The 18,899-nt window shown below is 36.8% G+C and overlaps 3 protein-coding genes across 3 annotated transcripts; 1 reads left to right on the top strand and 2 right to left on the bottom strand.

Moving 5' to 3' along the window:
- The first annotated feature begins 633 nt into the window (after positions 1 to 633).
- On the top strand, positions 634 to 4,171 carry fgl1b (fibrinogen like 1B). The gene is made up of 9 exons (XM_032575464.1): positions 634 to 751; positions 831 to 926; positions 1,068 to 1,320; positions 1,633 to 1,792; positions 1,906 to 2,003; positions 2,725 to 2,813; positions 2,904 to 3,029; positions 3,126 to 3,190; positions 3,281 to 4,171. Exons 1-9 carry the CDS (start codon positions 716 to 718, stop codon positions 3,459 to 3,461), a joined length of 1,104 nt encoding a protein of 367 aa, XP_032431355.1. The 5' UTR covers positions 634 to 715; the 3' UTR covers positions 3,462 to 4,171.
- thsd1 (thrombospondin, type I, domain containing 1) lies at positions 3,852 to 12,832 on the bottom strand. Its single transcript, XM_032575456.1, has 8 exons — positions 10,966 to 12,832; positions 9,496 to 9,610; positions 8,259 to 8,653; positions 7,510 to 8,146; positions 6,605 to 6,766; positions 5,625 to 6,036; positions 5,006 to 5,525; positions 3,852 to 4,894 (listed from the first exon to the last, which is right to left on the bottom strand). Exons 2-8 carry the CDS (start codon positions 9,545 to 9,547, stop codon positions 4,244 to 4,246), a joined length of 2,829 nt encoding a protein of 942 aa, XP_032431347.1. The 5' UTR covers positions 9,548 to 9,610; positions 10,966 to 12,832; the 3' UTR covers positions 3,852 to 4,243.
- A 320-nt stretch (positions 12,833 to 13,152) lies between these two features.
- vps36 (vacuolar protein sorting 36 homolog) lies at positions 13,153 to 18,829 on the bottom strand. Its single transcript, XM_032575463.1, has 14 exons — positions 18,651 to 18,829; positions 18,369 to 18,437; positions 17,920 to 17,990; positions 17,490 to 17,604; positions 17,290 to 17,379; positions 16,811 to 16,897; positions 16,490 to 16,522; positions 15,503 to 15,580; positions 15,192 to 15,326; positions 15,020 to 15,085; positions 14,833 to 14,897; positions 13,962 to 14,046; positions 13,775 to 13,851; positions 13,153 to 13,642 (listed from the first exon to the last, which is right to left on the bottom strand). The coding sequence occupies exons 1-14, from the start codon at positions 18,744 to 18,746 to the stop codon at positions 13,561 to 13,563; spliced, it is 1,149 nt and encodes a 382-aa protein (XP_032431354.1). The 5' UTR covers positions 18,747 to 18,829; the 3' UTR covers positions 13,153 to 13,560.
- Between the last annotated feature and the right edge of the window lie 70 nt (positions 18,830 to 18,899).

Here is an 18,899-nt window from a genome sequence, read left to right as displayed (position 1 = left end):
ACTGACCACTGAATTAAACTCGACGGAGTGTGGCAGTAGAGAGCACTCTAGTGGCTGATATGAAGTTCTATCACAGAAATAATATTATTTAGAAAAATGGCTTCTCAATACATGTGCACTACAGTGTGCCAAAGATAATTTGCAGTAGAGTTGGAATCATTTTAAGCACTGCCTACTGTATATCTTTTAACCTTTAGATCTTCACACAAGTAAACAACAATGAGAACAACACCTGTAGTTTGTAGTTTGAGAAACTCCAGTGGGTTACATACATTTTGTTTGTGTATTTCCATTGACTTTCCCATGTTTTTATGTTTTTATTTTTTATTAATGTTCCTTATATGTGCAGAATTTTAAATAACACTGTTTTGAGACTGAATTGTTTTGTGCTATTACATCCCTTTCCAAAATGTAACAATCATGACTGTATTTTAATGGGATGCCTGCTTGATAATAAAAGAAACTCCCTCCCTAGAACAGCATGTGAAGAATTTTCAGTACTTCATGTCCAATAGGACATGGTGAATTCTTGGATTAGGCATGATTTAGAACCACTGCCATTTTTGAGTAACAAAATGAAAAAAAGAAATCAAGCTGGTCCAAGTTCAGCATTTGTCTGGAATGTTCAGGTCTGATTTACCTAATGTGATCCATGCAGAACCAACCCAGCCTATAAATAAGACTGACATGTTTTAGAGATGAAAGAACATATGATATGGAGAAAACAAAAGGGAAGTGTTGTGAAATGAAGGTAGGCTTGAAGCAGTTTTGTTTCATAAAAAGTGTTTGAATCTGTTAGATGTGGTCAATAATTTGTAAATTTTCTTTAGACAAATATTACTGGAAGCGTGTTATTGGTGAGTACCGTAGCAGTGTTGCTACTGCATCTGGTCTGCTCAACCATAGCAGCTCCTGGGCAGCTTTTCGTAAGTACTTCACAGCATTTTTCAGAAGGGATATACCTCCTCTTCTGACCATAAACGATGTTATGAGTCAACAACAGAACAGACAAATGTCTGCATCTTGAAAACATTTGTAATTTCTAACTGTAAAATTTCTTATTTCAGGAAACTGATCCATGCGGACCAGAGGCTGCAGCTCTCAAGACTAACATAAGGAAACTAGAGAATAAATTGCTGATCACAACTTGGATGACCGAGCATCTCCAAATGTACAGATACTTCAAACCGCTTGAGTTTTCTGCATCCGACAGTAAACCTCAGACTGACCCGGCACCCGATGTAAACAAAAACAACACCTTGGACAACAAAATGATGAAACCTATTCCTCCAGCTGGAAATTTGATTGTCCATGACAAAGGTAAGAAAGGAATTAATATCAGTTATATTACTCGATTCTAAACATATAACCTGCACACATGGAAAGAATAATTAACTACAGCACACAGAAACAAACAAAATGACATGAAAAATTATACTTTAATAATAACAACAGTAACTGACTAACCAATATCTATTTCATTTCATATTTTCTTTAAGTAACACTTGTTTTTCACTTATACTTGTTTTCTTCCCTTTGTTACAATATTTTACAAAAATAAGATTTTTTTCATTGTTTTTATCTATTCATTTTCATCATTATATTAAAATCTTTTCAATCTTGTTTTCCTAGACTGCTCCGAACTTTATGATAGGCTGAGATCACCAAGCGGCTTTTACCGCATCAGACCCAAGTTACACCAGGAGCCGTTTTTAGTCTACTGTGATATGGAGGACGGAGGAGGATGGACAGTGTTTCAGAGGCGTCGGCATGGAAAAGTTGACTTTAACAGGTACTATTTACCTTACCAGATAAATAGCTGATATTCTCCAGTTGCAAAAGAAGAAAATCTTCACAGGCAGCAGATCTGTCTGAAGTAAAATATCAATTCAATCCTTCTTTTAGAGACTGGGTGGACTACAGAGATGGTTTTGGAGAATTCAAACTGTGGAATGATGAGTTTTGGTTGGGGAATGAGCACATGAATGCTCTACTGTCAGAAGGTTAGAAACAATGGTAATTATGTTATTGAGACAGTGATTCTCAAATTTTTATACGTTTCTATTGCGATATCAGCTTTTGTAAAAAGCTGGTATCTGTAAAAATCTGGTATCTGTGATGTAAAAAGAAAATTAAACTATATAAAGAATATGAAGAAAACATCTTTCACATGAGATATATCTTTTACTATTCAACTGACACAAACCAATTTCTTCAGGGAAAAGAAAAGAGAAGCTGTAAGACCTAGTTGCATAAGTGTGCACACAAGTATTTTTAAGATTAAATTAGAGGTTTAGGTCTTGCAAAGTAGGTATGTAAATTAGCTAAATAAGGCATAATGTATATAAACTTTGGTAAGTATTGTTCTTCTTTAGCAGTCATGAGTGGCAGGTCATAAGCCACTTTAGCTATGTGCTTCTTTGAGGCAAAATTGTGACAGCATTAAGCTAGGGGTTAAGAGTGTGCACCTCCAGGCTGCCAGGTTATTGTAGCTTTCTTATTTTAGGTTTTTTTTCCCTTAAAAGATTATTCTTTCAAGTGAATTATACACACTACCTGCACATTTTAGTGTGAATTTTTTTTTTAAATATCTTTTTTTTAAAATTCACACAAACTTTGAGGTATAGCAGGGTTATGCACACTTTTGAGATCCATTGTATTCCCGTAAATGCCTAATGATATGTATAAAAAAAAATTGAATTTCCCTTTTTTGTCTCCCTGCAGATAAAAACCTGGTGAAGATTGATCTCATGGACTGGGATGGAAAGAGAAGTTTTGCATTTTATGAGAACTTCAGGATCACAGATGAAGCTGTAATCACAAAAGCATTGTTATGTAACTATACTTTCTGGAGAAACACTATAATATAATATAACTGAGCCTTTTACAAATTCTCCCTCCAGGATAAGTATCGTCTCCAGTACGGGCAGTACAGTGGGAAAGCTGGTGATGCTCTGACTGGTGGTGGAGGAATGGTGGAGCAGTGGTCTTCCAGCCTTAGTGGGATGCAGTTCAGCACTGGAGATCAGGTCAGCCATCTGCACTACTTTGTTTTAGGTTTCAGGTGCTACTGATTGTATTTTTTATGGTGCACAAATCATGTTGATGAAAATTGTTATTTTCAGGATAATGACCGCTTCCTTCAGGGAAGCTGTGCCAAAGAGAATCAGGCTGGTTGGTGGTTCAACAGGTATTTTCTTCAGTTTCTATTCACATAAAAATGCGTCTCAGAAGATATTAAACTGTTCGTTTAAGATTGTAAACTGCCTTCTATCTGCAGGTGTCATGCAGCCAACCTAAATGGCAAGTTCTATGGGAGGGGGAAATACAAGGCTGAGTATGACAATGGTGTGGTGTGGGGGACTTGGAAAGGCCTCTGGTACTCTCTTAGACACACCACTATGAAGGTGCGCCCCCTGGTTTTTTTGGATAGTGCAGGAAGTGGAGCAGGGGACATTTAAAAATCCTAGATTTCTGTCTAAAATGAAAGAAAACAAGGTATTTAAAAAAATTTATTCATTATATTTTAATTACTTCCTTTGCTTCAACTTCAAATTATAGCTAAAATCAACAAAACATAATTTTATTTTTTTTCCAGTGAGCATTTCTGAGAATGTAAAATTGCCAGATTTTTAAACAAACAGTATTTTAGCTTCATTGTTTCACCAGTGTTCCTACTCTTGCAAAAGAGTTCATGCCCCTCAACTTTTTTCACATTTTATGTTAAAACCCCATACTTCATGTATTTCAATGTGATTTTATGTGATGAAGACATTAATTATAGCATACTTAGGAAATGGAAGAAAATGATATGTGGTTCTCAAAAATGTATGAATTTGAAAATGTATTTGTCTTCAGCCCTCTTAACCCCAATCAAAGGCACTGTGTCAGCTGTTGAACACAATTGCAGTTCAATACTGCATATGTACTACTACACAAATTAGAATACAAAATCCCTGCCTGAACAACAGCACACCCCAATTGTTACTGTAATAAGCATTGAGACTTCACAGCATTGCTGAAACTGTAGATTTACAGTTGATATAAACCTTTTTTTTTTTATTGCATCTTGAAATCTATCACCAATCTAGCTGGTGTTTAACCTTGCAGAAGGGTGAATGTGCTCATTATACCATGGAAATATTAAAAGTAATGCATTAAAAATGTTAAAGAGTTAGTTGTTCTATTTGTTCTTTCAACATATACAAATTGTTAACATAATATTGTAAAAATAACTGACTTTCTACTGCTTCTCCTGTACAAAATTTGGGGATAGATCCAAGTCCAGCATCCTTTGCTCCACCTCACTTAGCCTGTAGGGGGAGCCACCGCTGCTGCTCTGGTCTCTAGACATTGGCAGAGAGTTGCACCAATCTTTCCTTCGATCAGATGATGAGACGTTAAAGCTGGAACTGCGCTGGCGTCCCTTGGCTCCAGAGCAGGACTGAGCCTCTTTCAGTTTCCGGGCCAGGATGTTCCTTTGGATAGGTGATGGGCCACGGCGGTTCCAGTTCTGCTCAGCCCGCTCAGCTCGGTCTACACCCAGCTGTTTCACCTCATGAGACCAAGGATGTGTAAGGGATGGACCACCAATCCCTGAGACCAACTCTCCACCTCTGCCGTCAGGGTCGGCAAGCCTCTTTCTTTCACCTCTGCCACTAAAGTCTTTAGCATTTTTCTCAGATGTTGAAATATTGTTAGTGTTTGTTCCAGTGTGCTTGACTTGACTATTATGTGCTGTCCCCATCCAAACCTTCCTCTGCTCATTACTCTGGGGTTTGGTAGTACTCCAGTCTGAGACTCTATGTTCTGGGATGGGGTACGACGGGTGAGGCTGTCTCTCCCATCTTTCTTTGGTCCAAGAACTTCCTTCTGGAAGCGTCCGCGATCCCACCTGAAAAGGACAATGTGGAATCACATCTTTATTGATCTTGAGTCAATATATTTTAGAGTATATAAACTGGATAAAAATTGAGGTAAAAAGTAATAAAGATGGGTGGATGACCTGGGTCATGCTCCTTTCTCTAAACTGCGTGGACTGAGCCGAAGAAGTCGAAAGGAGTTTGGTGTCACTAAAACTGGAGGTCCGTCTGAAGTTTGGATTCTTGTGGAAACTATTTGCCGATGCTTTATCTCCTTCTCCCCTAAGACTGGGCATCTTGCTCCTCTCTACCATCTCCACCCAGTCAGCTGTGCGGTCACGCCATTTAGAGCTCCTCCCAGAGACAGGAGGAGGACCCAAAACTATCTCCACCCTTGGACTCAGTCTGTCTGATGTGACCCCCAATGTCCCAGATAAGGGAGTCGATGTACAAAAATGGCTGTGGTTGACATTGTCCTGCAAACCCAAGGGAAGGGCAGAACAAGCAAACTCAGTAGGTGAAGGAATTGGTGAGGTGGTGGGTGAGGCGCAGGTCTCTACCACAGTATCATGGACAGGGCTTGAAGAGACATGGTACATCTGTGTGGCCTCTTTTAACCCTTGTTTCTTCATCTCTTTCAGCTGCTGCTGAGCCAAACGATAGCTACAAAGAATATGGTGTCTTGTTTACTAAAGCTAGATGGGACAAACATAATTAAACACTGATAAAAAAAATATTGATAGAAAAAATATGTAAACATACCCAAATATTGGTGGTAGCACCTTCTGACCTGTGGGAGATAGTCTTTCTGGATCCTGTGAAAGTGATTTCAGTGCCTGTGGTGAGAGAGGCTGCACTCCGAGCGAGGGTCTCTCTTTTTGGGGAACAACTGCCCCCGATGGGCAATGACTATCAGAGAGGCTGGGCCTTTGGAGGCTATGGCCACAGATGGAGGCCTCATCTGAAAGTTTGCGCCCACCAGGGGAATGAATGGAGCCTCTGTGGACTGAGCTACACTGAGGGGTTTGGCAAAGCTTCCTCCACACAGTCACAACAACTGTTGCCATGATCACTGCCAAGCAGAGGGAAATACCTAACACCACAATCATGTTTCCACCAAGCTGGGATGCTCTCACAGGTACAGAGGGAAGAGATGGAGATGGAGAAGATAGCACTAAGGAGTAAAAGGAAAGTAACATAATATTTAAATTAGTTACAAGGATATAATATAATATAATATATTAAATTCAACTCTATACCCACTCTGGACTCCAGGACAGCGGTTACCAAAGTTGGGGTCAGGACACATAAAAAATGTTTTTTATATAATTGTTACAGTAGTAAAAAAAATAAGAAAGAAAAAAAAGATAAAAATATGTTTGCTTCTTGCCCCCTTCTTTTCCACAAGAAACCATTCTGTGCTCATTTACTCAAGTCATTGCATTTCACGTTTTTGTGAAAAGTATTTTCATGAATTATTAAGATAATTAATTAAAAATGTGTAAGCCTTACAGGCAATATAATTTAATTTTGTATTATAGCTGAGAAGTCTTATTTTATTTTTGCTCTATTTTCAATTGGATTCCAGTTTTGGTAACTCCAATAAAATCTAGGAGATGTAACCTTAATGTAACTAAAATAGCTCCAGGCAATTTTCTGTCAATAGGATATTATAGAAAACATGGGAACCACTGCTTTAGAGAATACATATTTGTATAAAAAATTGATTTAACAGCACTTACTATCACAGTCTTCCAGGGAGCATAGAGATTGTTCCTTCATCATGCCAGTGCACTGCGTGCCTCGCACACCAGAGGGCAGCAAACACTCTCGAACTCTTTCCCTCACTGCCTCTCCACAAGTCGCACTGCAAACACTCCATGGGTGCCAGGGTCCCCAAGATTCTGCAACGCAAAATTAAACACACATATAGTGTAATTATGGTATTATACCCCTTAACCTCCTCCGCCTTTTGTCATGTTGCAAACACAGTTTTTAATGTATGTTATTTGGATTTTATGTGCTCAACCAACACAAATAAAGTCAACTTGTCAATTTGTTTGTCCTATGTCTCTGTCAGATTTCACCATCATAAGATTAATTTGCTTTTTTGCTTTTTTTTTTTTTTGTACGTATCTTATAATCAGTCAAACTGGATGGAAATCGTCTATTTTTAAAGCTTGTCACAGATTCAGAATCAAATCTAGTTCTGGACTAAATTTGATTCTAGTCCAGGCAAAAAAAAGAAGAAAGTTTTCATTTAAATTCTTTTATTGCAGTTTTGGGTATATGTGGGGGCATGGCTCAATAGGAAAGATGAACCTCTGTCCTGTGTTCAGCCATAGAAAGCTCTAACAGGTCTTCTTCCTTGATTACCCTGTATTTAGGTACCATCAACTCTAACCAGATTCTCGTCCATGCTAGAGAAAAACCTCCACACAGTATACTGCATCATAATACACTTTCAGCACATTCACATTTACATTTAAGATGATTACAAAGTTTTAGAATGGTAGCTTAGTTTTATGAACTAAGCTAAATATTTGCTAAATATATATTTGCCTTTCACTGACACTGTGGATCTATAAAAATCAAATTTGCCTATTTATATTTCATATGGAAACAAAACTAATCAACTAAATCTCACCTGCTCTTCTGTAAACCACCAGACATGTCTGTGCTGGACTACGGGATTGACTGATGTTGAAAACATAGCGGAAGCAATACTTATTTCTTCCTGGGTAAAAAACAGAGCAGTTGAATTCAGTCTCATTCTTCCCTTGTGTGAGCCAATTAGATGCAAGCAAAGAAGAAGATTGTTCCTCTGGTCTAAACTCCATCAACAGGGAAGTTAAGTCACCCAGCCTTGCGAGGCCTGCATTATATAGCAGTATTTTCCCATTGACATGAGTGCAAGGTGGGGATATCATCTTAACAGTCATTGTGCCCATGCAGCCACTTTTATAAGCATTGGCGTTTTCCACCAGTAGTTTGTAGGAGAAAATACGGGACAGATAGAGAGGAACAGAGTCCTTCACTTCTTGTACTGTGTGAGGGGATCGCAGAGCCACTCGTAAGAAGTCTCTCTCAGTGAACGGGAAAGCACAGGGCAGCTCAACGCTCTGCGAACGAAGCGGCTTGATTGGTTTCCGTGTTTGAGCTCGAACTTTGTCAATGGTACTTTGTCCGATCTGGTTGTACTCCATATAACTCACTTCTAAGAAGAGGGCAGAGTCAGTGCCTCTGGAGCAAGCCTGAAAGTGTTCATTAGAGGATAACACAACCTGCGAATAACCAACAAAAGAGAGGTATGGAAATTATTGGGGTTTTTATCTGACTGTACAACAGTAAACAGGCAAAAAAATGCTTGATGTACTAAATTTCTGTTTGTTTTACCTGAAAATATTCAGAGTGGTTTCGTGCTTTCGCCACAGAAATGTGAAAAGTGGGCCACTGCACTTGCAGTTCAGAGCTCCACCAGGAGGCTGAGCTTTCTGTGCTGCTGACATCTGTTCTGTTAGCATGAAAAACAGTGGTGATGCTTGTCTGCCTCAGCAGGAACCGGAAAGTTCCTGCATACAGGAAGCAGGAACAATCAAACTCCTCCCTACCAACCAGTGGGTTGCCGGGGAGGGTCCGGGAAAGAATTGAAGTATTGGTTTCCATGTTGACTAGAGAGAGGCTCATGTTGATGATGGTGCTGTTATTTGATGTTGTGCTAAAGTCCACAAATACACTCCCATTGCTAAGTGCCTCATGGAAAGAGGGCCAAATACTGAGCCCTGCAAAAGCTGAAAAAGAGAAAAAGAGCAAAGAAAAAGATATTTAGAATTATTCTCTATACCTCTGCATTGTTGGTAAAATAACTTTTAGTTATGCATTCTAAAGATAAAAAGATTCTATAAGATTCAACTGGACAAGCCAAAAGTCTTCTCCTGGAAAATGTGACAATCGGATGAGAAAAAGAATTAACTAGTTGGTCACAACAGCAAGAAATATGTTTGGAGGAGTCAATAAAAGGCTTCAAACCCCAGAACAAAAAAACATAGCTACAAAGTACGGTAGAAGCATCATTCTGAGGTTTGGTTACACTGCTAGAGGTCCTTGTGTATTGATGGTGATTGCCTACAAAGAGCAAGAAATAAGGGAAAATTTGGATTATGCCATGAACCTTTACATCTACAAAGAAATGCAAATAGCAAACCTATATCCAATCAATCCAAGCTAGCACATGTTAGAAAGTTTCATAAAAAATAAATAAACAGAATTCTATAATTTTTGTAGCCTTTTGTGGGCATCAAAATTTTTAAGATAGACATTACATCACTTTTTGATTATTTAATGACAGTATGTCCCTCATTGTTTCTCTAACCACAATATCACATAGTAACTTTCAACGAAATAAAGATGGAGCAGGTAGAAGCCTTCTCCTCATTGCAGTGCATCACTTTATCATCACAATCTGTTTTAAGCTCAACTTTTTTTCCCACCTTATTAAATGATAGTCTCAGGGACTGAACATTTGTACTATGGTATTTAGAAGCCATGCATCCTTTGCATTTTAGACAAAGAAATGACATTACATTTTCAAATACACACTAAAGATAAAGATGAAAGTCTTTGCGACACTCACCATATCCTATGAGCACAAGAAGGAAGGGCAGCAGCAAGACACGCTGTGGCATTCCGATGTCTGTTTCTCCTCTTACTTCCACACTAAATGACCATCTCACATCTATCGTTCACATCTATAAATCACAGATCAAAAATTTAATTGTTTAAAAAAAACACACACAACCATTCACAAAGGCTACAATCTCAAATGGACAAAGACATTGAAAAGAGGTTTTCTTTCTACTGAGCTACGGAAAACAGGAAGCTCATAGTACGAAACAACAAACACCAGTTTTCTGGTTTTTTAGGTTGGTCCTCCTCTTCCTTTTAAACTCACAATGGGAATAAGGAGTTGTCGTCACAACTTAGCTTAAGTTCCTTTGGAGGGCTTTGTTCAAAACGAAGACAAAGTTCTATTTATGGGCGATTGCACATATTTTTGATTGGTGTTCTCTATTGCTTAAATAAAGTAGTTTATCTCAGGCACAGGTAGTGATTTTAAGCCCCAGTTAAAAATAAAGGTCACATATAGTAGGAAGCAAAGATTGAGAAAAAAGAAAGCAGGTATATATCAAAACTGATATTGTCATCGCAACATTTATTGATATTATCGCCATCACATGATTTTCCAATATGGTACAGCCCTAAATGATGGTATTATAGAATGCATCATTTTGCATGGTAATAGAAGAAAGAAAAAAATGTTTTAGCAGAATTCAATGGGGCACATTAACTGTGTAGTGAGCTATGTGGAACTATATAAAAAATGCTAAATCTATATTTTTGCTAACCTTTGAGATATCCAAGATTTTTATCACCACAAAACTTTAGGATTAGGATTAAAATGTCTTAAATGCCATATAAGCTCACAGTACTATGGCATCTGTACAGTTAGTTCAGGTCCCTTTACTGATATCCTTAAGTACACTTTTTAATCAATTAAAAGAGCAGGTAGTCTGTTAAGAACAGACAATGGACAGTAAACTCTCAGGCAAAAATACTACCTAAAAGATTAAACAGATAAACACATAGAAAAATAAATTTACAAATAAAAGTAGAAAACAATAGCTGCACAATATGTGCACTTTTACTGTGACTACACGTGCAATTAACTAACTTGGGTGGGTGTTGTGAGAAAAAAACAAATAACAAAAGCATTGACTAAAAGATATAATAGAGAATTAAGTCAAATACTGCAATATTATAAAGTTTTTTTTATTATTCAAAACGCGTGTAGCTTTTCTTATGGAAACAGAACAAAAGGTTATAAAATGTACAACATTAATAAAAAAATATTTAGCCGACAAACATTGAATTCCAGGAGCTATTTTTAGACAGACTGCCGTCAAACCAAATAACATGCAGCTTTAGGTCTTTTAAACACACGACTATCGCTTATTTATAAATGCAAGTCATACTATTACGCGTGAGCTGTGGTAAACATAGTACGCAGTGCTCGAATATAGTAAATAATGTTGTACTTACGTACCCTGTTTGCGAAAGCCAACACATTATTTCGTTCCAATTTCTTACGTACAGCAGGAACTGCGGTAAAATAACGCTCCCCTTCAGCCTGATAAAATGTTTCACCGACATCCAGCGATACTGAAGCACGAGAGCGTTTGAGTTGAAGAGCGCGTGCCATCTGCCCTCAGTCACTCGACAGTTAGCAGACCGCATTCATTTGATCTTCTCCCGGATTTTATTTCCATTAAAAATAAAACGAATTACTGTCCTTAACTCCAGTCCAACCATACTTGAAATGTTATGTTAATAACCGATAATTACTGGATGAGACCATAGTGCCACAATCCAATTTATTTAAATAAACTCTTTTAGGATAAGGATAAGTGCCATGAAATTAAAATAAATAAATAAACAAATGTATTCACAGGTCAGTTTATAAATAATTACACTTAGACATTTCTCAAAATGTGAACACGTGTAGTTATTTCATCATCTAACAATTTCATAGTTTCGATTAATACATGAAATAGTTTAAACTACTGTGGCTCATCGGATACTAATCTTACCTTCAGTCCAAACATCTGTAATCATACCAGTAACAGCCCTGCTAGTTATCTATTAGACTATTTTTATGGGCTAAAGGTGTTGTGTAGTGTGTCACCAGAGAAATAGAGAAATAAATAAAGTAAAATGGCAAAACTTTGCTAGAGAAAGCATTATTTCCTAATCTATTCACCAAATAGACTAAAAAGACTTCAAACAATGTCACAAAGATATGGAAGAATGCATCTGCAACTAGCATAGAGCTGAAACTAAAAAAGCTGTCCCCCTGCTTATCAAATGTCCCTTATTTGACCACATATATAATGGTTATATACAATACTTTGAAAAAAAATCATGCATTTATTTTTTTTTTTTCACAAAAGTGAATCAACAACTTGAGAGATGTGAACTGGATGATACATTAATTTAAAACTTTATGACAAAATTGAGCCCTGGAGATTTAAAAAATCCCAATATATCTTAATGTGTCTAGAATCAATGGCCTATTAAAATTTTGCCTCAGCCTAACCTTCACACTCCACAACATGCACAGAACCCATTGATTTGAAAGTTGTTCTCATCATTTTGTCTTCCTCTAAAATAAAACTAGAATAGCTCACTATTCCACAGAAAAACAGGAAACCCCCTGTTCAAGAAAACAATGGCCAATACTAAAAATTATTCAAGGCATGTGTAGCACATAAGTGGTTAAAGTAACAAAACATTTCAATAAAAGAGTCTTGTCAGATTCTGCATATGCATTTTGACAAGTAATAAATAGTAAGAAAATTACCAAGTATATTACTGGACCTTTATTACATTTGTCATATCATAGAATAGTTCTATCAGTCCACCTTGCACTGATAAAGCAGAACAAGCAATATCTTAAAATTTAAACAAATTTGTATTGACCTACTTGCCTCAAGCCAGATTTCCTGAATGAATTGAGCTCAACTATTATCAATAAGTGAACCACATGGCAAGCTAATCTAATCAGTTTCACCGACCTTCATTTTTCCTTCAGTGAGAGTGGGAAAAAACAAAACAGGAAGCTTCTCTGGGGATGAAACAGTTTACTAATCAGCTCAGTTCACAGCGGGGACAAAGAGTGATCTGATTCTGAGTTTCAAAAACTCCACACAGATCAAAACTAAAAAGATCTGACAGATCAAAGCTAAAAAGATCTGACCATTCTGACCAGTATTGCTATACTGGTACAGTTTGGATAATATGTACCAGTATAGCAATATACTGGTACATATTGCTAAATGCTCATATTTTACAAATGTATTAGTTTCTCTGTAGTTAGTTGATGTAGGACATATTGTAAAATGGCAGCTTCCACTGCTAGATAATAAAATGCTTTGATTTATGTTTAGTCATAAGTCTGTTTAGTTACAGGTCATAAGGGGGTACATACAGAAACATCTCGACAGGTCATTTGGAACTGACCCGTTTTTCTAGGAAATAAGCCAAATTGGAAGGAAATTTTGTAGCGGTTTTATTAAATTTTGACCTGTAATGAAAATGATGGAACAGAACTAACTTCTTCTGATAGACAAGACAGAAAGACAAAATACCAAAGACGAAGTCAAGTGACATGGTTCGCTGAAATGCTGCACATCCAGACATGCTTGCACATTGCTCAACAAACAGGACAACAGCAAAAATTTCCAACTATTTATTATAAAAATGTGTGGCTTACTTTGGAACAATGGATCCAGATACTAGAGGCTGCAAGAGTTTCATAACAGTGTGCTAGCTTCAAATAAGCCTGCAGGTAAATCACAAAGACAAGAAAGTGGAAAACATACATCAAATAAACAGAGAGCATTAAGTGCATTCTGTAAAATAATGTAGAATCTTTTCCTTACATACAGTATTTAAAAGTAATTTAGAAAAACGACAATTAAGACAAGAACTTTGCCTCACAGATTAGGTAATCTAAAAAAAAAGAAAAAAAAGAACAGCAACAAAGAAGACCCACACTAACAGCCAAGTGTCTTCACCAGACAGACTTTATCATGTATAGTTTTTATGTTCATCTTATATTCTTAGCATTTATTTAAACAGATCAAAAACAGTTTGGATAAAATCTTAAACCCTCAACAGAGTCATCCCTACAAAGGTGGCCCATCTTCTCGGCAAGCAGCAACCTGAGAATGAAAAGCAAACAGAACACATATAAAGAAGAGCAAATGTGCAAAACTGAGGAAAAAACCCCCATTAAAAACACTATTAATTGTCAAACATAAGACATAGATGATGACTATTTTATGTTAGCTTACCGCTCCTTAGACAGAAGAACAGAAAGACCCAAGAGCTTTGCAAACTCCTCTGCTGTCAGGGAACCTTTTTCTGTCACCTGCAATTAAATCACAAATCACAATGGCAAATAATAAGGGTGAATACCTCAAATATTTAGCAGATAGTGGAACAAGCCAGGGTATGACATTCATGAAGGTTGAAACTCACATTGTCCAGAGCTGAGGCTATCATTTCCTCTTCACTGTGAGACTGCAGCTGGACCACCATCACACCACTGTCAAATACACGCAGCCTACACACAAGACAAGACACCAAAACAAAAAAAAACTGAAGCAAGGACATTGGTCAGGCATTGAGAGCAAAGCTAAAACAAACACAGACATCAATACATAAAAAATATATACATAAAATATGCAAGAAAGGCACTGTTTATTAATCAGTGCAACTGGATGTGGGAAAATGTGGATCATCTTATAACTAGTTATATCAGGACTGATATACAGAATTTAGGCATATGACCTAAAGGGATAAAACATGGCAACAACTGAAACAAGACCAACAAAAAGAAGCTAATGAGACACAAATATTCTTTGGTTTTATTTCAAGACATCAGATTAAAAGGGATTTTACACATATGGATTTCACACTCCAACTTAAGAAAATAACAATTTTGAAACCCATGTTTTATCTTCCTTAACTTCACCAGTCCTATGTCAAATAAAATCCCAGTAATATGCATAGAGGTTTGTGGTTGCAGCACAATTTTTTTTTTAAAAAAAAGGTCCATGATTACTTTATTGAAATATAAAGTTTAGGTTCACAAGGACCAGTTACCAAAAACCAATATGGGAAAACTTGGCTTTTGTTATTTAAAAAAAAAGAAACGACAAAAACAACACAAGAAGTAACAGGAAATGACAGCTGCGGAAGCCTGGACAGACATTCTCACAACAGGAAGCCAGGCAGGAAGAGCCTGGTCAGCTTCCTGCAATGCTGAACACTTAACCTGCTCAGCATCTAAAGGAATGTAACGCACATAGATAATTTAAACAATGCAATACAAACAAGTCAAACTCACCTCAAGGGTAGTTTCAAGGACTCAAACATTTTGCAGGCGTTTAGCAAATCTTCAGGAGATAAAAGCTGGGGGGAAAAAGGAAAGAAAAAAAAACAAAGCATTGATGTTTGTCTGGGGTGTAACTGTACAAATTACCAACTTATGTCACATGAAGCATCAGCTGACACGATCAACATGTGAGCATCACCTCCATCCCCCTGGCACGGTTGACGAGACAATACACCTCTGTGAGAGCCATCATACCGCCACGCTCCTGAGATGGCAGCATAGAGAGAGTATGAAATTTATGCAAGAGTCGCAAGAATAAAACCTGAATTTGTTTTATTCTTGTGTAGATAGCAGACAGACGAGACACCCACCTCTAGAGGAGCCTGCAGCATGTCTCCCAGTTGCTTAGCCAGCTGCATATGATAATGAGTACCAGATCCGTGTGTTTCCCTCGTAACAGGGTTAGCAATGCCCATGCTCAAGAGGTAAGACTTAAAGCGAATTGTCTATGAAAAGAAACACAACTGTAGATTCAAAAAATGTTGCTAATCTTTGAGTATCAATGAGTTAATACCAAGCAATACGGTATCCGATTCATACTTTAGTAAAATTGAAGAATGAAGGCAAAAACTTTAATTTTTAAGAGTGTTACTGTATCTGACGTTGTTGCTGGTATTCTTACCTCATCTTCTGTTATGTCTCCCTGTTTGTCTTTGATCTTGCTTGCAATAGATCTGGACAACTCCACCATCTCTTTGGCCTGCCAGTTAGAGGGTCATTTAGAATATCACACTGGAGCTTGATATTGGTCAAGAATATGAGGTCTTTTCACTTGTGACTGAACATATGCACATCAAAAGTATTAATACCCCTTTAACCTCTTCAGAATGTGTCATCTAACCAAAAATGTATTTTATTGGGACATAACAGGATTGTAACCAACACAAAGGAGTGTTTACCTATATAGAGAAAGAAAAATGATACATGCTAATATGCATACACATGCATTTAGCCCCCTTTAATCTAATACCCCTTAATAAAATACACGGCAACAACTGCTTTCAGAGGTGATCTAATTAGTATAATATGCTAGAATATGCCCGGACATGTCAGGGTTGTGGAGATAAAAAAGAAGGTTTTGGAAAGGAGTCATATGAAGCCTCTTTTCCAGTTTGCTACAAGCTTCACAGGGAACATAACAAACATGTGGAAGAAGGTACTGTGGTCAGATAATATCTTCAGGCAAGATTACATCCTGGGAAAAACTGACAATAAATGTAACTCTGAACACATCATTCACATGGTGAAATATGATAATAGCATGGTAAATTTAGCTAAACAGCCTGGCTATTTTACAGAAAAAAAGTCCCCTAAAAATAACTACTCACTCTCTAAATGTGCAGAACTGATAAAGACATACCCAAAACAGACTTGTTCCTGACCATTGCCTCAAAAGATGGTTCTACAAACTATTTACTCAGGATGGCTGAAATCAAATGCATGGAACATTTTCATTTGTAAAAATTGTCGCAATTGTTTTTGTCCAATAAAATCCTAATAAAATACATTGACAGGTGTGAAATTCAAGGGGTATGAATACTTTTGCAAGGTACTTGCAGATAACTTCCATTATATATTGGCAGGAAAATACAATAAAAGCTTCCTTTACCTTCACCATAAGCTTACTGAGGTCCTCAAAGGCCTAAACACAAATATGAAAAATTGTTGAAGCTTCAGATGTTTAGAAGATTTAATAGTAAAATACAAATATTTTACAGAACACTATCCATGACTATAAGACAGAAAAAATGCAACTTTCATGTTTTAAATTGCTGTTCCTCCATATCATTGCCTTTAGTAGCTTTGATATTTTATGTGATGTCAGGATTTCATTTCTGCCTTCTGAGATATTTTCACAAAACAGCTGAAAATACAGGATCTCAATACCGTCATTCCTTTTCTTTTTTTCTTTTTTGTTTCCAGAAATTACCTCAGAAATGTTCTTGTCTGTTTCTTTCCTCTTCTCCTCTATCTTCCTTTCAATGCCAACAATTCCCACTGCGCGTGTCCTTCCTGTCTACATGACCACAAAGGGAAAGAAAAACACACGCGGTTAAACAGTAAATTCAACAGCTGAGTTACTATAATCAAAGGACAAAGAGAAAACTCCCTGTATTTAAAAATGTTAAGGGAAAATGGTGGATTTTATTTAACTTTACTGGATAATGACTAATCTAACTACGTTTTAAAAAAAACTATGTTTAATTAGCTCAGCTAACATAAAAAAATGTAAAAAAAAAAAAAAGACTGCCACCCAGTGGATAACAATTAAACTAGTCACAAATGTCAGATTGAATCTTTAAAGCCATAAATTTGCAGCAGGACAATCCTCTAGCTCTTATCTTGCAGTCTGGAACAGGGTTGTGATTAAGATACATTGAGAAGGACGTTGTTTGTTCAAATTCTAACCTGAGGACCAGTTCCTGTTGAGATGGGTTGTGAAACTGGCGTATTCTCCCACCTTTTCTGGGTAATCTCTTCTGTCAGTCTCCTGTAAAACTGCAATTAAATGGTATGGTGTCAGTTCCAGCCAGGTAATCAAGAATAGAAAATCAAGAAGAGAGTGCAAAAAAGAACAAGCTCTGAAAACTGTGTGCATGTGGAAATACCTCAATCTGCCCATGTTCTTTAAAAGACAGCTTGATGAAAGAGTACTTGCTGTTCTGATATGGACCAGGCTCCTTGTTGACAGGTGATGGATGCAGGTGGATTACTATTTTTGCACTTTAAGGCAAAAATAAATCAGTTAATCATTGCTTTTTTGAATAGATTTAAGTTGTGTGACACTACTGAAACAGGAAATATTACTTATGATTAGTGATAATCTTTTTATCACTATCTTTAATACTTTTTTTTCATTATTTTCTTAATGACATTGCCCCCACCACTCCTCAAGAGTCTCTCAGTCATTAAAATAGGGTTAGAGATAGGGCCAAAAGTATTATTATACCTTACTATAAAACTACAGTTTTGACAATGGGAACAGTTTTACAGTAAGATAATAGAAACTAGCTAACTAACTATCCGACTTCTGTGTACCTCTTTCCTATTCCTGCAGACTGCTCCTCAAAGAAAATAATCTGAGACAGGGGCATGGCCATGCAGCAGTCCTGACAAATGGAAAAAAGAAATGCACAAGTCATAATTAGAGAAATCATAGAAAAGTACTTAACTATAATGTGTTATAAAACAATCACCTTAAACGTTAAAGCAAGAACAAAAACTAGCAATATGAATAAATTATTTTAATTTAGGATGAATGTTGACCAAAGTTTTGGTTTCATATTGGAAGTTACATGGCAACAATCATAAGTTACTGTTTACAATAACAGGAGTCTACCATAAGTAATAGCACTATAACTGCACATCTCATATCCGCAGACAATACTGCATGTGTAAACTGTTTTTATGGCTCATCTTTGAGTCAAAGATCAATTTAAGATGAGAATGAATAACCTTTGCTTTATTTGTATTTAAGATTTCCTTACGTGATTCTTTCCGTCCCTCCAGATCAACCGATGTGTACTCAACAAGGCGACTCCAACATCCAATTTTGCCTTGTAGTAACACAGGAAGTAATTTTTCATTATGGCAATAATCTTAACATGTTTCGAGTATGAACAGTTTTATAGAAGTTTTTTTTTTCAATGCTTGTATGTATAATGAACAGTGCCTGGACTCACTACAATTTAATTTACAGAATTTCTTACTTAATTTTGCGTCTCTGTTTTGGTAGCAATAAAATCTGCTAATAAATAATAAATCTTTACCTTATCATCACCGTCATACAGTCTGACACCTCTCTGCTGTATCACTAAAGTTTCGTTTATTTCTAAGAGCCCATTTGACCACGAAAACCGGTCCATTTTTCTATTCTAAGAAGGAAAAGACCAAAAACACTATATTGCTCCTTTGCAAATACCCGTTCTGTATTTACTTCCTGTAAGCTGTTTAAAAGTCGCCTGCATAGAATCACTAACATAGCATTAAGTGTAAAATATAAATGTTGCAGAATCCAT

The sequence above is a fragment of the Xiphophorus hellerii genome, chromosome 11 (assembly GCF_003331165.1).
Source record: "Xiphophorus hellerii strain 12219 chromosome 11, Xiphophorus_hellerii-4.1, whole genome shotgun sequence".
Classification (NCBI taxonomy): domain Eukaryota; kingdom Metazoa; phylum Chordata; class Actinopteri; order Cyprinodontiformes; family Poeciliidae; genus Xiphophorus; species Xiphophorus hellerii.
The sequence above is the reverse complement of the archived record's forward strand: the minus strand, read 5'-3'. Positions and strand labels throughout refer to the sequence as shown.